This window comes from Salvia hispanica, chromosome 3 (assembly GCF_023119035.1).
Source record: "Salvia hispanica cultivar TCC Black 2014 chromosome 3, UniMelb_Shisp_WGS_1.0, whole genome shotgun sequence".
NCBI classification, from domain to species: Eukaryota; Viridiplantae; Streptophyta; class Magnoliopsida; order Lamiales; family Lamiaceae; genus Salvia; species Salvia hispanica.
Genome location: NC_062967.1, coordinates 49558947 through 49575934, shown reverse-complemented (window position 1 = coordinate 49575934; position 16988 = coordinate 49558947). Strand labels below are relative to the sequence as shown.

Here is a 16988-nt window from a genome sequence, read left to right as displayed (position 1 = left end):
CGGTAGCATGGAAACATGCTTATAACTAACATGAAAAATAGCGTAGTGAATAATCAATAGCATCCCTTGTAGTTACATGTTTGTGTGCAAGTATTGGGAGATTCTAGTTTCTCTTTAAGGGTCATTCAAACGATCTATAGGCAATTCGCATCATAATTTTGCATGCTTTTTTGGTATATAATTAAAGTAGACTATTTGTTGAGAAAAAATGTTAATGAAGGCATAAAATCATTAATTTTAGTTCAAATTTACTCTTTCATTTCTTACACACACAAAAAAAATATATTTTAAACGATAGTCACAGTCATATATTTTAGATCTAAATAATTATATACTTCTATTTTCTTCTAATTTTATTTTTCAATTAATATTTAGTGACAATATTAATTATTTTTAAATAGGAGACTCAACTAAATTAAAACGGTGAAATATTATTAATTTTACAAAACAATTTCTACCATTTCCATCACTCTAAGCTTTCACATTATGAGTACCTAATTATTCCCATAACAATAAGATGAAAAACACTACATAAAAGAAAAAGTATATTCATATGATAGCGTGGATTTATCTTAAAAGGTCTCTACTGATGAAAATAACAAATCTTTTTTTTTTCTTGGAAAATTGCAATGATGTACGCAGTAACTAATTAAACTATTGAGAAAGTCAATATATCAACCTATATATACATACCTTAGAATTTAGATGATAAATATATAGTCTATATATTAAGGATGATATATAATATATTGATGGATGATTTTGTCTTTTTTGGGGGGAATCCAAAAATATTTTTATTAGAGCATCTATTAGGGTGTAAGGAAAGATAAATAACTATCATATTTACCTTTTGTATGATAAAAAGATTTTAAAATTGTAAAAGGTATATAACATTTTTTCATTAGAAAATAATTTTTTATGAAGAAAATGCAAATATAATACTATTTCTCTTTATTTTTCTATTTACCCATTTTCTTGGAGTTGTTTTTAGTGTATCTCCAAAGGAAATAGATAAATTAAGAATATTTCTCATTTACTTTCACAAAAGATAAATATATTTCTTAAAAGTAGTGAACTTCAAAAAGGAGGTAAATTTTAAAAGCAAATAAAATTAACCCACATTTTACTTTTTGTCTGAAGAAATTAAATACAAAGATATATTTTCAAAATTCTATTAATACCCTTCTCATTGAAGAATGACTTTTAATTATAAAAAAAAGATAAATATAATATAGGAGTATTTCTTTTTATCTCTCTATTTATCCACTTCCTTGATAATGCTCTAAAAAATATCTCATTGAGTAGCATAAAACAAAAACTGATAAACATATTAATTGACAAATTTATGTTAAAAGTTTCTAGTTTGTTACAACAAATATTAATTTCAGCCTAAAAATATGTAGAACATTCATAATAGGGACATCAGCCAAACTCACAGCCCTTCCAAAGCCCTCTCTCTCATTCTCTCACGGCCCTCCCAAAAAGTCTTCCAATTTAATTCTTTTTAATTGTGAGTTGAAATTAAAGAATTTTTTAGAAAAATATGAAAAACTTGGGATGGCTCCTGTTCGGCACACAATAGGCACCACCGGGTGAGTGTCGTCCCACTGCCATCCGCCCCACGGCCATGCCCGTCCCGTCGGCGCCTACCGATCGCCGTCCCACAACTGAAGGCGCACAATCAGCACCATCCCACACGATGGTGGGACGGCTCCCTATTTGTGAATACTCTTAGGTCCTTTATCTAATCCACACACCGAAAGTAAAAAATGTCATGTGTAAAGTAAGGTAATTGACTTTAACGGATAACATTTTGGTGGGTAATTTTCTTAAAATTTATGTTCACTAAAAGAAATTCAAACCCTAAAAATAACATATATAGGTCATTCAACATATATGAGCCACAATGTCATACTATTATTATAATATGATTTTTAATGATGATGATTCAACGAAAGTATCCATTGGTGAAGGGTAATTAAATTATAGCTTCAAACAAAGTAAAACTAAGTACTAACATACAACTAACAACTCACAACTAGAATATGGTGAATGAAATCACACTAATCAAACTAAAAATATTTCATTTAAGCATTGCTCGAATAGGAACAAGAGTTGCATGATAAACTAATCTGTCTAATCCGTCCCTATTCTCCAAAGAAATAGAGCAATAGAAAACCCTATATTGCTAAGCAATCACTAATAATCATGTTGATGTTAGTTCACTAATCATAACAAAACAAAATTACACGATTATTTACAGTAAATCCATCACAGTGATATCTCTCCCTCACTTATTACAATACACGAAAATTTGTAAAGCTCTCTTGCAAAAAGAAAAGGAAAAAAAAAAGATAGTTACCTAAAAAAAATTCGCATCATTTACATTCAAAGTACATGTTAATCCCCCGGTGTGCTCCACGTTTCCTATAACATATAATCCACTACCCAAAACATCAATTTCTCAGAAAACTCTATATGTGTTGTGTTGTGCATGTATTGTGCTGTGCATGTATTGTTCATATATTGTGAGAAGAGAAACTTGTGAAATCAAAAACCCTAAATACACACATCTTTCAACAATTCCACATACGCAAAACTTGAGGTAATAAATCATTTTTTAAAAGAGAAACTAGAATCTCCCGAGAAAATTTTGAAGTTTTATGTCATTTCATACAAAGAATGTAAATACTTTTACCCTTTCCTTGAAAATCCTTGGCAAGGACGTTTCCTTATCTCTATACAAATTGTTGATCAGCTCCTCCGTGGAAGAGAGCTGCTAAGCAATGATGGTGCACCATATACCACCTACCATCACAGAGTTCATAAATGTTTGTCACATTGTATGCTCTCTCCATGTTGGAATAAGCTTTCACGGTAACCCAAGCCATATCTGTTAGGACATGAGTCCTTACATCTCGTATCTGGAAATTATTATCATTCTCCTGGTTAAATGTCGCACGCCAGCTCTCCATGACTTGATTGTAACTAAAACACCAGGTCAAGGAACATATTAGCATTATTATTCTAACACATGGACCCACAACGATAAAAGATTAAAGCAACTAAAAAAGAAACGGAAATAAAAAGCTTTAAAGAGTCAGACGACTTTATAGAAAGATTCAAATATAAAGAAAGAAATACATAGATATGCAATTAAATTTACATCATAAAAAGTAAGGAGATACTTAAAATGAAAAATCAATGCACAGCTAAAAGACACATACATACCCAGTAAATGACTCGCCAGTAGCACGGAAACATTTGACGTAGCCTGCCTTGAGCCAAAACTGGGACATAGCAGTATGTGACCTCTCTTTAACTATCCTAAAAAACTCAGCGTTGATGTTAACAATGGCTAAGTTAGCTGCATAATAAGCTTTCCATCCATTGGCTGGCGTAACATCAGCTTGCTCCAACGAGAAATCCTAGAGGATGGGGCAAAGGGCCAACAGATCAGTATATTGACAGTTTAAATAATGACTGGATTACTATACACTAACTTTAAGCATGCACACGGGAAATAAATATAATTTCTGAGAGCAAGAAACACACAATTAATAGCCCAAGAAAGAATTATTTGAGAATGCTAATCATGAGATTCATGCCAAGACAATACTAACAGGAAAAATACATAGTCAATAATCAATAGCATCCCTTGTAGTTATGTGTTTGTGTGCAAGTATTGGTGAAGCATGCTAAAGTTTTCCATTTGTGTGCAAGTATGGGTGAAGTATACAAAATGTTTACTGTTTGGGTGCAAGTATTGGTGAAGCATTCTAAAATGTTTACCCTATAGCAGTTTTTTTCCCCAACCCTTTCAAGTTAAGGTAACATTTTGAGGGACTAAATCTAATGGGCAATCGAAAAAATTTGTATCTCACATCCTCACACATACCATCTCCATTTTTATGAAACAAAAAATCTCAATTGTTAAATCAAACCGACAGCAATAATACTGATTGTGAAGCTGCATCAACTGTTACAAGTGTAGTTATAGAAGCAATTATCTAAAGTATCATTTCTTTTATATTTAACGCGTTTAGTTACATAATAATGACTCATGCCAGTAGTAAAATAGAAATAAGAAACTATCGATATCTTAAAGACATAAAACACCAATAAGCAACCACATCTTTAAATAGGAACACGTGTCAAAGATTCAACGATGTCTAGAATTTAATCATAAAAACATCAGAAATGGTATGCCAGTATATAGTCAAAATTTCAAAGAAAAGATCCATCCCAACAATTAATAGTATTCATACAGAAACGATACATTCGAATCTTTAGCTGAAAAGTCCAAATTACAATAAGAAAATAAATTCATCTATATAAACGACAATGCAAACCAACTTATTATAGAAAAAACACAAGCATCCATATCAGTTCCCTTGCATACATCAGTTCCAAACCATTAGGATGCTCCTCTAACCGAAGTTGCTAAACAATGATTTGTTTACTAAATGACAAATTAAATGAGCAGAAAAAGAAAATGGAAAGCATTTTCATCATTAAAGATTCTAGTATGTGGAATCTATATCGCAAGATTTACCAGGCACTAATGAGTGCTGACTATCTCACTTTCTAGTTTCTACCACGTGGATTAATTACTACTACTCCTAGAAAAGAACGAGTTGATTATCGTATTATATGAAGCGATCAAACTAAACAATGTATAACAAACCATGTTGTTTTTCATCTACAAACCAGAAATTAGCCAGGGTCAAATCGTTTGACAGGATCCTGAACTACGTAACTTATCTTCCACTATTAGATTCAATGAGCATGAGATTCAAGACTTAAACCCTAAAGTAGTGCAAATTCCATCTAACAAAAATACAGCCCTTACACAAACACTGAAACACATCATATCAAAATCCCCAAGAGTGATCTTCCAAAGAACCAAACCTTAAGATAGAGTGTTTTCCATAAAATCTCATCATTGGCAGCTCTATACAGGAGGGAATTCGCCATGGATAGACGGCAGACACTGGGATAATCTAAGAAGCTGAGAGCATGCAGTCTTAGATCCGGCATCAACTGCTCCACCAGTGATAGCCCCGTCTGCGCACCATTCTCATCTCCATCAAAAAGCACAGTCGTTCTCTCCGGACTGTGAACTCCATTCTGTCCATCCACACCAACAGAAGGCCTCAAGTCTCCCAATTCAGAAAGGTTTCGCTGCCGCCCCAACCTCCTCCGAATTAGAATATTCGCGAAACAGATGCTTAATGAGGTAACGGATAGAGCTACCAACAATGACGAATAATCACTTAAACAGAAAATTTCAGAAATGATAAACATAAACTCCATTTCACAACTAATTGAAACAAAAGCGTTGCAGCAGCTCAGGCAGTTGTTGAATTGAAGAGGAAATAAAAGGCGATAAGTTCGAAACCAAAGCTTGGATTCAATTAGAGAAAAAAAAAACCCTATGCTTACAGATAAACAGAGTAATTTTAGTATGTGATTTTGTACCTGTTTTTCGTCACTGTGTTGCTTTCTTATCCGGTGGATTAAAAGCATTCGTGTGTAATCTCTGCTGGCGAAGGGTAATTTCTTTAAATGAAACCCTAATTTAGGGATTTTAGAGAGAGAAGATAGAATCGGCAGAGATAGAAAGTTGGTTGTGTTTTTGTAACTGAAATGGGGGCGGAAGAGATTGGCGGAAACTGTTTACACATTCAAACGAAGGGTAGTTTGGTCAATTCGGATCATAATTTTGTATGCTTTTTTGGTACATACTTTATGTAGACTATTTCTAGACCAAAAATGTTAATGAATGCATAAAATCATTAATTAGTTCAAATTTAAACGACATTCACAGTCATATTTTAGATCTAAATAATTATATATTTTTTTCTAATTAGTAGTATTATTTCTCAAATAATATTTAGTGAGTATCAATTATTTAAATGAGAGACTCAACAAAATCAAAACTCTGAAATATTTTCAATTTTCATAAACAAAACTTATCATAACACAAACACAAATTTTCTCATAATTCGATTGAGATAATTAGATATTTGTATAAAAGGAAATTAATATTACAATCTAATTGAGTATGTATATATTTTACAAAAAAAATTATCATATGTGCAAAAAAGACTCAAAAGCTAATATGATTATTGGTTTCTATTATTTTAAATTATGTCGTAATTTAGGATTTTTCTATAATCTGAAATTTTGTCTCAAAAGTTAGGAATTTATGTCTTGTATGAATTTCTCATGAGTAGGGAAAACTAATTTTTATATGTCATTTATTACAAGACCAAGTTCATAATTTTTGAAACTGAATTTTAAATTTATAAGAAATACATTAAGTTTTTAGCAAAGTGTACGATTTTAGCAACCTGTACTTTTTTACTATAAGATTCGTGTAAACTTTATAAACTAGTACGTATACTTCCTCCGTCCCCGAATAAGAATTACTAATTTCCATTTTAGTTCGTCCCCAATTAAGAGTAGCACTTCATTTTTACCATAAATGATAAGTAGGTCTCACATTCCACTAACTCATTTCACTCACATTTTATTATAAAACCAATATAAAAAAGTAGGTCCCACATTCCACTAACTTTTTCAACCAACTTTTCTTTACATTTCCTAAAACTCGTGTCCGGTCAAAGTGTTACTCTTAATGGGGGACGAAGGGAGTAATAGGGAGATCATATACAATAAATATTAGATGCAGATTACTCTCTCCCGTCCCACAATAATTGTCACTCTTTTTCATTTCAGTCCGTCCCACAATAATTGTCACACTTCAATTTTACCAAAAATGGAAGTATGTCTCACATTCCACTAACTCACTTCACTCACATTTTATTATAAAGCCAATATAAAAAATAAGTCTCACATTCCACTAACTTTTCCAATCAATTTTTTTTTTATATTTCTTAAAACTCGTGCTCACAATAAGAGTGATAATTATTGTGGGACGGAGGGAGTATATGTTAACTTTTTTTTTACCTATTTAGTTGTTTATTTTCTCTAATTTACCATCAATGTAATATTATCAGTGAATTGTTTATTATATTATATTCTCGTGCTGAGTCAAAATGGGATTATGAATGGCGGATGGAAGAAGTACATAATTTGCCTCGTCAATTTTTATAACACGAAACCTAGCTCAATTGGTAAGGTGTTTCTCAATTTATAGAACATAGGGTGTCATGAGAATTGCACGAGATCATAATTGTAGTCGTTTTTTTCTTCTAATTTAGATTTTTAGTAGTATATGATTCAGCATTTCAATTGGTAAATATTTTAACACCAGAACTATAATCAAAACACACATTATGATCATCACATAAACTCAATGAAGTCAAGATTGAACACAAAGTATACACGTTTATATTGAATTTACCATGCACAATTTAAATTTGAATGAAACACAAATTCACTAGATTACAAGTTCACAAGTTCGACATGTAGAGTGAAATTAGAAACAATATTTCCAAATATCACAAAAACTGTTACAATACTAAGCAGCAGCAGCTAACACTCGGATCTTAGAAAGGACCACATGAGTGTTATTTCCTCCAAAGATTTTACCGTATTTTGATGCGCATTAATTTAAGCAATACAATGAGACATTATGGTGAGATCCAGAAAAGGACAGTGAATGTGTAACGAATTTAGTTTTTCTGCTGGGAAGCTTCATCGTTGCTGGGAAGCTTCAACATACTGTTGCGCGAGTTTCTTCACCTTCTCACCTTCCTTGATGAGGAAATTAGCGTTTTTCTCCTTGGAGTGATACTTCATTACTTTCTCAGTAGTCTTCCCCACAGCCCACCGGTATTGTTCAACTGTGATCACGCCACTCTTGCAAAGAGGTCTTATGTGCTCCTTTATGTAAGTTTCGACCTGCAATGGAAAAACGTGATTAATTTATGAGCAGATAGACAACAAAGAACTAATGTGTGTGTATATACATGTGTAGGTGGAAGCGTTTAACCTTTTTCATGATCATATTATGGTTTTCTGATTGCTTGGCGTTACATTTGGATGTCTTCTCCTTGGTACTTGCTTGATTTGATTCCTCCATGGTAGCTCCTGAGTTGTTCGTGTGATCCTCCATTGGTTGTACAGAGCTCTTATCAGTATCGTTCGACCTATCATCTCCATTTTCCACGTGTAGTCCATTACTGACTGTTGGTCCAAATTGCATTGCAGGAACCGTCACCGGATACTTTCCGACAAGTGGTTCTATATCAGGTCCATAAAGTTCTTCACACTCTGCAAGAGAAGGCTCTTCATCATCTTCATCAGAAGACTTTCGAGGACCACACCCATCTACTCTATCATCCACAGTTGAGCTTTCAGCACTCGTCTTGTTTTGAGGCTCATGCAGCTCAGATGGGCCAGCTAAAGGTTCAACATCTCTCTGCACCTCATGATCCACAAAGTCCACAGTTCCGTCTGGTTTCTCAGGTTTAAGGGAAGAAAACAACAACTTGAGTTTAGGTGGCTCAGACTCTAGCTTAGAAGTGTTCAGAACACCCGCACCAATGAAGTCATCATCTTCCAAACTGTACTCAAAATCACCATAAATATCAAGATCCGGATGTGGATCAACTTCAATTACATTGTCAGGTCCATCATCGCTGTTTCCTGGTGACCCAAAATTGTTATCAATGTCCTCGGTCGGGTGACTGGGACTACTTGGAGGGGAATCGGACATAAGCCCTGCATTTTTTAAGGCTTCATTAACTTCGAGATCAAAGGATATATTACTCGCTTCCTCAGATGCTTCAACAGATGGGCCTTTAGAAGTGGAGCAATGATTGATTCCTTCAGCTCTTTCAGAGTTTATGTCTTCTGATCTGCGTGACAGCTCTTGTGAGCATAGATTCTGGTATACAAGCTTGCTCTTTGACCTGTTAGCTATGTCTTTTTCAATATTAATAGCATCTGCTACAGCCAACTCTGTTTCAGCACTTTGGCAAACCTTTGATAGATTTGCTTTCTTCAGGAAGTGCTCCGTCAGACGATAAAGTTGAACCTGAATTGTAACTATTGGTTAATTATAGATTTGAGTTTTAATCTCACAAATAGAAAGATGTCCAGCTGAGAAAAGGAAATAGCTACAACCAAGGCAAAGCAAAGTAAATAATAGCATCAAAAAGAGGATAAAATCAGACGAAAGACTCGAAAATATACAGCCTGGATGCAGGGACCTTGTGATACAGAAATACTACATGCTAGTTCAGGCAATTCACCCCAAGTTGAAATCAGGATCATGGTGACACATTCTTATGTTAACAAATTTAGGAGATGCTTGAAGCATGACCAAATGAGATTAACATTCCAAAAGAAAATTTTGGATGCGAGTTTCATGATTCTATCTATCCTTAGAAGGAAGTATTTTTTCGGAATATATAAGGTAAAACTCATAGGCAAGAACCAGAATTTCATGTGACATAGAACACATACAAAAAGACAGCTTATCTAAATTCTGCATGCTCGCCAACAAATAATGATAGGTGAACTGTCCAGAATTACCCATTAATTATCTAAGGATAGAAGTGTCGAATTGATGGCTGAAACACATTGGTTGCTGTGGAATGAAGACAATATTTACCTGCCTGACTGATGAGGGGATTTTGTTGTGACGACTGGGAGCCAAAACAGGACGCATATCTTTTGGCAGTTGAGCCTATAGAATTATTGATAAAGGAACTTGTTTAATTTCAAAGTTCCTAGGAAGGGAGACAATCTTGCTGAAGGAAAAAATATTAAATTTACCAATAATGGATAGTGTCCTTTGAGAATTAATTGGTCCTCTTCTTTATCTTGTGTGCTCTTGCATGAGGCTGCCGTTTTTCTTGCCAAAAGTTCTAAGGCCCACTGTCTTTTATCGCTCTTTACGACATCAGGTTTAGTTTCCGTGTCCTTCGACAAAGGTATCTTAACGCCACCAATTGCAGTAGTATGAGTTGCACCTTTGGGATGTCTCTTTAGTTGTGCATCACCTGAAGCAGCTTCAGATTTTGCACCCTTGGGATGAGTCTTCTGTTCTTTACTCTCTAAAGGAGTAATCGCCTCTGGTAAAGTACTAAGCTTCTGTTGGTTTAGGTCGGAATGGTTATTTGGCTGCAATTTAGATGCTCTTTCATTTGAGTCAGCTTTAAGGGCTGAGACGGGTTTAATATCATTCTTCCTAGGGAAAACAGATGCGTCAGCTAAATACAATCTTGAAAGAATAGAAGAACCCTTCCCCTCCTGGTCATCCCCAGGCATTTTCTTTGTTTGATCAGGTTCATCCCTCAGGAGATCAAGAACTGACTTTAGTGTCTGAATCTTTTCAGGCTTTGATCCTTTCATGCAACGATGTTTCCAGAATTCAACTTCACATTCACGAGTCCAAGCACGCTTTCGCTTTCCCCCAGCCCCAGTTCCATATATCTTTTTTGTTAGGCTTTCACGTACTTTTCCTTTTTGTAGCAATGCCCGTTTTGCCTTTATGTCAAAACTCGGTTTCCTATTCTCAGCCCCTGATCCAGCCAAAGCAGCCCGGAAAGCATCCAAAAGTTTTGGATCAAAACGATTCTGTCCTAGCTCTTCAGAGGATTTGTTTCGAACAGCATCTCTGATTTTCTTCTTAAGCTCTTGAACTAGCACCAAAGAATCTTTATTATCAGTTCTCCGCATTATCTTTTTTAGCCTCAACCCAGTAGCAGTTTCTCTTTCTTTTCTACGATCTGTCTCCTGAACTATATCCATTATATCTGGAGTGCCATTTTCCTCGGCAGATGAAGATTTATGTGTGCTACCTCCCATGGTTTGTTGTGTAGATGCTGTATTGGAATCATCTAGAAGAGATGCAGCTCTTTTATCTGTCAGGCGAATGGGGTGACAGTCTCTTTCAGCTTTGATTTTCTTCCGCGGTAGTTTAGCCTCGAGACTAGCCTCTATCTCTCCACCCGCATTTCTATTACATCATAAACAACTATGTGAACAAACGCCCAGGAAATAGAAGGTAAGAGATAGTTCAGACCTAGCAATAATCTATTTTCCATGAGGAAGGCCCACTAAACAAGAAATCAATATAACTCATAAATCAACAATGTGAGAGAAGAAAAAAGGCAAGTACAATAATAAGCTTTAATATTATTAATGTATCAAGTAAAATGATTATCAATTAATCCAACCCAAATCCTAACTGTCATAGGGGATGTTTTGAGCCCCGTGAAGACATAAGCCTATACATTATGATCTAGGTGGTCTCTATGGTTAAAACACTGCACAACAAATTTCAGAAGTGCTTCAAAGACAATACAAACACATAGTCTAATATTGCACTAGAAATTTACAAGTTACAACCAACACACTCAAAACACATGAAGTATCTTACTTCCGATAATAGTTATAAGAAGAATGACAATTGACAAAAACATATTGTTCTAAGTAGTAGCCATTTGGGCTCATTCATAAAAGTTTTACTCCCTCCGTCCCACTCTAAGTAGAGCATTTCTAATTCGGCACGGGATTTTATGTAGTTGTTTTTGTGAGTTAAGTGAAGAGAGAATAAAGTAAGAGAGAAAAAGTAGAGAGGGTGATGTTTCAATTTTAAGAAATGTGTCATTTAGAGTGTGACATCCCGAAAAGAAAAATGTGTCACTTAGAGTGTGATGGAGGGAGTATTTAGAAACAACTTCAAAAAGCCACAAGAAACTGCAAAACATAATCAGATCTGGACCTCCAACAGGTGCTCCTTCCATTAAGAATCCTCCTTAATAGGGAGGCAAATGTTGATATCTACTTACAATTGTAAAACAGTTCTGAAGATAAAACACTTTATCGCATAACAACCTGCGATTTCCATGCTTTCTTTTAGCACCAGTTCCACTTGGCGTCTGTTTCTCATTAGGCAACATGCTTTTCATAGAGAAAGCTTTGATTTCATCAGGTACCACAGTCGCAGCTGGAAACACTCCAGCAAGAATGATATAAGCAAAAATGAGGTTAACTTAATACAGCAGATAGTCAAATATAATTGTTGCCAAATCACTTATACAGTAACACTCACTCAAGAGTGGATCAGAAAGGATTGATTTATTTGCTCACTCTAACTTATACCTGGTAAAAGATCTTCTGACCTATTATTTGCTTCCAAAGATCCAGTCACCTGATCTCCAGAAATGCCATTGCTCTTCTTATCTGCAAAAAATATATGCATGAGAAAGTAAACAAACATCTCTGGTAGTGCTCAATTTTGCCTAACTCAAGATAAATGAGAAGATGCAAATTCTATAAAATGCAATCACTAAGTGTATCAGATCCCATGGATGTACCAAGAAAACTAGACTCAGTCATTTTGTCGTTTAAATGTGTTCCAGCTCTTTCAACTGTATCACCAGCACTTATCTTCTGCTTGGCAGGAGATAAATATTCTTCCGTTTCTTGTTGACATGACTCAGGGTCAAAACTGTTCCTCTTTTCTGATAATGCTTCAGCATTCGACACACTAGATGTAGAGCAGGTTAACACCTTGTTATCCATGTCTGATTCCTGATACGTTTGATTTCCTCCAACCAATGAGATGACCACAGCAGTCTCGCCGTCATCAGCAACAGATACTGATACTCTTCCAGAAAATGATGCTTCAGCTAAATAGTCGCCACCAGCATTTCCAATACCGTTTTGGTAGTTAATCCTTGATACCGAAGCCCGTTCTGATCTCTGTTGAGCTTCAGCAATAATACACCTGCATCAACTAGCATCACAAATATAAAGATTCTAATATACATTGACCTGCATTGGTTTATATAGCAGGAAATAAGAACCACAAAATTACCCTGGACAGAGCCATGAGCCTTCACAAGTACCTTCAGGATCAAACCCCACACAGAAAGCATGGTACCTATTTGCATGAATACAAGAGCATATCAGAAGAGTACATCATACATCCACTTCAACAACCAGTCAATTATAAAGTTCTAATTATCTTTCAATAAGAACGAGGCCCATTTTCAAGAAGAACACACATAAGATAAAAGGGTAACATTTTATACACCTAAACTTTATATTAAACAAAGTAAAATAATGTGTGATTGCTTTGTATACTATTTAAACAGGAGTACTTCATGAACCATCAGTTGGAAACAAGGTACTTGCATTGTACCCTACCATTTATCACAGGAATCACAAGCAATGGATGTATCAATGTCTGAATCTTCTCCAATTTCCACTGATCCACTCCGTATTTTGCAGCCATCTCCATCCAAGCAGACAACTGCCTAAAACAGGACAAAGCCACTATAATCGCATGCTTAACTAATGTTCATTTTCCTACAGAAGTTAATGAAAAAGAACAAGATACAAATAGGGAAGCAGTGAGAAAAAGTACCCAATGAGAAATAAACCTCAATCCCCTCAGGGATAGGTATAAGCACCCTGAGTTTGATTTCCAGTAAAGACCAATAATATCTAGTTAAACTTACTAATCAGCAAGACTTACTGTTCCAAGATTTAAAAATTTATATGCCTAGTTGCCCACAAAATATCAGCAGGCCAGCAATTCCTAAATCTCTCATACCAAGAGCTATTTCAAAGGAAAATAATTGCAGTACTTCTATCAACTAAAATAAGCCTAAGGCAGACACGTAGCTCAAATTGCGCAACAATGTTTTAATTATTCCTGCATGCTTGGTCCATTGAAGAATGAAGATCGATATATATAGTTAGTAGGTAGTTGTGATCCTGCATCACAATTGCACTGTGATGAGACGTATATATATGTGCCTTGGGAACCCTCTCCCTCTGAACTAGGTTTTAAGGATGAATTGTACACAAGACCAATTCATCAAGGTAAAGAGCACCACATTGGATGGTGGGTGATGAATGGTTTGGATTTTCCATGGGCCCACTCAAACTGTATCGCACACTTAGTTTACTTAAAAACATGTGTGCATGTGGCTTGTGTCCCCTCACCCCTTGAGCATTTTGTAATGATTTTCGACTCATACCTTTTTATCACTATTTAAAAATAGTTGAGAGGCATGTCTTTAGTATCATACGAAAAAGGTAAGCAAGAAAAAGGGCATCAAGTAAGGTACCATTATACTTTCAGACCAAACCTTGAAACATGGAATCTGATGCCATAAGCAAATAAAGTAAATGAAAGTCAAACACCAACTTACATTTTCATCAATATAATATGAAGGAAAAGAAAGAGTGTTAGTTTTCTCCTCGACGAACCAGTCCTCATCTCTGCAACAAAATAAGATAGTTCTAGTGAACATTCGAGTGATTACCGAAAACAAATCCACAGTACTTTTCGTAAATGAACAAGATCATAAAATTCTAGCTGAAGTTCTCATAGATGGCCAAAAAATAGAAGAGCAGCTACTCTGGTTTGGTTTCTGACATCTATGGAAGAACCATTGAAAAGAAAATTTGAGAAATTTAACCTCCTAGAGAAGAACTCAGAATATTTATTGGGTCTCAATGAATAACAACTCTTTATTTCAATTTTTAAAACTCCCTCAAAAACTACAAGTAGCCGAAAATACAGGGTCAACAAACTACAAACATTTCCGTTCTACCCTTTTTTAAATCAATAATCCATTACTAAAAAGTAGAATCAGCAATTCAATTTTTGCTTCTTCTCTGTCAATGTCTATCCATACAACACCATCATGTCAAGACCCTATTAAAATTTGAATGGTAGACATGTCATAGAAACAACAAATATGAAAATATTTTACACTCTGTCCGTCCCCCTAAACATAGGGACTTTGGGGATGGCACGGTTTTAATGAGAAATTGGTAAAATATGAGAGAGATAGAAAAAAGGAGTTATTAGAGTATTGCTAGTGGATAATGGGGCCCACCTCATAAGAGAGGGAACTTACCAAAAATAAATTTTGTGAGACCGACCAAAGTGAGAAAAGAAGACTATCGGTTGGGGACAGAGGGAAAATATAACATTATTTTTCAACCTACTCAAAATAAGGAGATATGGAACTAGAGATGTTTGGGGCAGCTGGGAGAAAAACTAAAACTCTATACAAGTTGCTCCCAGCTAGGATGTGATGGAACTGAAAGACAAAAAAGATGCAACTGATCAACAATTCTCTTCTCTTCCGGTTTTGAAGAACTAAGATTTATTCAGCAAAAACACTACTAGCATTCCCTTCCCCAATCCCTAAAAAGCCAACACTGACCTCTTCTGTAATAAATTTTTTTTTTCAAAGAACCACATTTTCAGTTCTACTCGACGGAGCATTGGAAAGATTACATGCGAGGGTTCATACTATATGGGAGCGTTTACTTTGAGTGACATGATGGTTGATAAAAATAACTCAAGCTAATCCAGTAATTACTTTAATGGACTGATTAATTTCGAGTTTTGTTTGACCATCTTAACCTTCAAATACTCAATCCTATGATTTATCAATCTATCCTATCACTCAAAGTAAATGGCTATTATGAGTCTATAAGCCACATAAAGATAGCAGACAAACTATACCTTTGATCTGCTTCATCATCCGTCTGACTGCTGCCAAAACTATCATGTACCTTCATTGAGAATTTTAGACTATTAGAAAATAGCCATGTGGATATTCAGGATACCACTAGAATATGCTTCAAGAAGATATAAAATAATCACTTAACTACTCCTCTTAAATGAATGTGTCCTGATGTATAGTAAGGAATTAAGGAAAAAAATTAAAGCAGTCAAGCAGAAACCTCATGGTTTTCGGAAACGATTGTCTAAGTGAAAGAAATGGAAGAATATCATAGCAGATAAAGAAGCAGTAAAAAAGGTGTAAAACGAAGAGAGCTGAAAAAAGAAAGTTACTTACAGGTACGCATGTTATCAGTTGAAACTCATTCTGGCAAAGAGGGCAAAGGCTCGTAATAGTAGCCCAGTTATCAATGCATGCGAAACAGAACCTGGAATATAAGTAAGCATCAAAATCTGCACGGTGCCAACTGTTAACCAATAAAATTGATACCTATACATGCTCCTGACATTATTTTATACATTTCTAAGACACAGAATTGATCACAGCTTATAATTATCATTAACATACCAATGCTGGCAGCAATCAAGCACACCTCTGTCGATAACAACATCCATACAAATACCACAACGTTCTCCCTCATAATTCAAATAATCCTGCAAAGCAACCATACAGTACTCAGCAATTTACAATGCCATCTTGAGTACAAAAAACAATCAAAAACAACAGCCAGGAATTTCATTCATAGATCAAAATACTCTTATCACTTTCCCTTAGACAATGCATTTTAATGAGCTTCCAGCATCAATTTTTATAATGCGCTTAAGTAATCCAACAAACCAATTTACTTATTCAAACAATTGTAAGCTATATTACCTCACTTCCATCATCATAACCGAAATTTTCATCCTCTGATATTCCGTCTGTAACCAATTCAACATCCATTTCTCCACATACACCTGTGGAATTCAACAGAAGCAAGAATAATATCCATACTTACACAAAATAAATAGAGGAAAAATAAATAAAAATCTGAAAAAATTGCTATTGCAAATACCTAGGCTTAAAAAACAAGCTGCCGAATCATCAAAACTACAACAATATCTTGAGATATCAAGGAATTCGAAGAATTCGTGTTTCGACAGTAGTTAAACGTCTTAATCGAGAACTATGACTAGCTTGATCGCACAAAAAAAGGCTAGAAATTTTGGAGGATTTAGCAGCAACAATAAATGATTAAAGAGAAAAAAGGAAACGAATAAATAAATATTTGAGTGTTGGTTGGATGCGGCTAAGTTTTGTTCTGGGCCTGAAAATTAGATCAATGGGCCTAATTTTGAGCAGGCCTTGTCAGATCTGGTCACTGAATATAGCGATGGTCCAATATACTATATACGGCCCAGTATCTTACTATAGTATTTTGAAACAATGAATATATAAGGCGGTATAATTTTTTTTCACTCAATCAAATTTTTCCTAGCTTGTCAAGTACTGTCTAAAACACTAAAT

The 16988-nt window shown here is 35.0% G+C and overlaps 2 protein-coding genes across 3 annotated transcripts; both read right to left on the bottom strand.

Annotated features, from left to right (window-relative positions):
- Window positions 1-2704: 2704 nt before the first annotated feature.
- On the bottom strand, window positions 2705-5630 carry LOC125212915 (probable F-box protein At4g23960). The gene is made up of 5 exons (XM_048113213.1): window positions 5482-5630; window positions 4912-5184; window positions 3232-3428; window positions 2916-2988; window positions 2705-2808 (listed from the first exon to the last, which is right to left on the bottom strand). The coding sequence occupies exons 1-5, from the start codon at window positions 5527-5529 to the stop codon at window positions 2755-2757; spliced, it is 645 nt and encodes a 214-aa protein (XP_047969170.1). The 5' UTR covers window positions 5530-5630; the 3' UTR covers window positions 2705-2754.
- A 1706-nt stretch (window positions 5631-7336) lies between these two features.
- On the bottom strand, window positions 7337-16694 carry LOC125213857 (uncharacterized protein At4g10930). 2 transcript variants are annotated; one of them, XM_048114617.1, is made up of 15 exons: window positions 16537-16694; window positions 16356-16438; window positions 16050-16135; window positions 15819-15909; window positions 15482-15531; window positions 14151-14220; window positions 13138-13247; window positions 12806-12871; window positions 12303-12715; window positions 12088-12168; window positions 11821-11941; window positions 9754-10939; window positions 9590-9664; window positions 7964-9010; window positions 7337-7872 (listed from the first exon to the last, which is right to left on the bottom strand). In XM_048114617.1, the coding sequence occupies exons 2-15, from the start codon at window positions 16422-16424 to the stop codon at window positions 7666-7668; spliced, it is 3672 nt and encodes a 1223-aa protein (XP_047970574.1). In that variant the 5' UTR covers window positions 16425-16438; window positions 16537-16694; the 3' UTR covers window positions 7337-7665. The 2 variants fall into 2 exon arrangements, with proteins under 2 accessions (XP_047970574.1, XP_047970575.1); XM_048114618.1 differs by having other exon boundaries at window positions 11821-11932.
- Window positions 16695-16988: the final 294 nt, after the last annotated feature.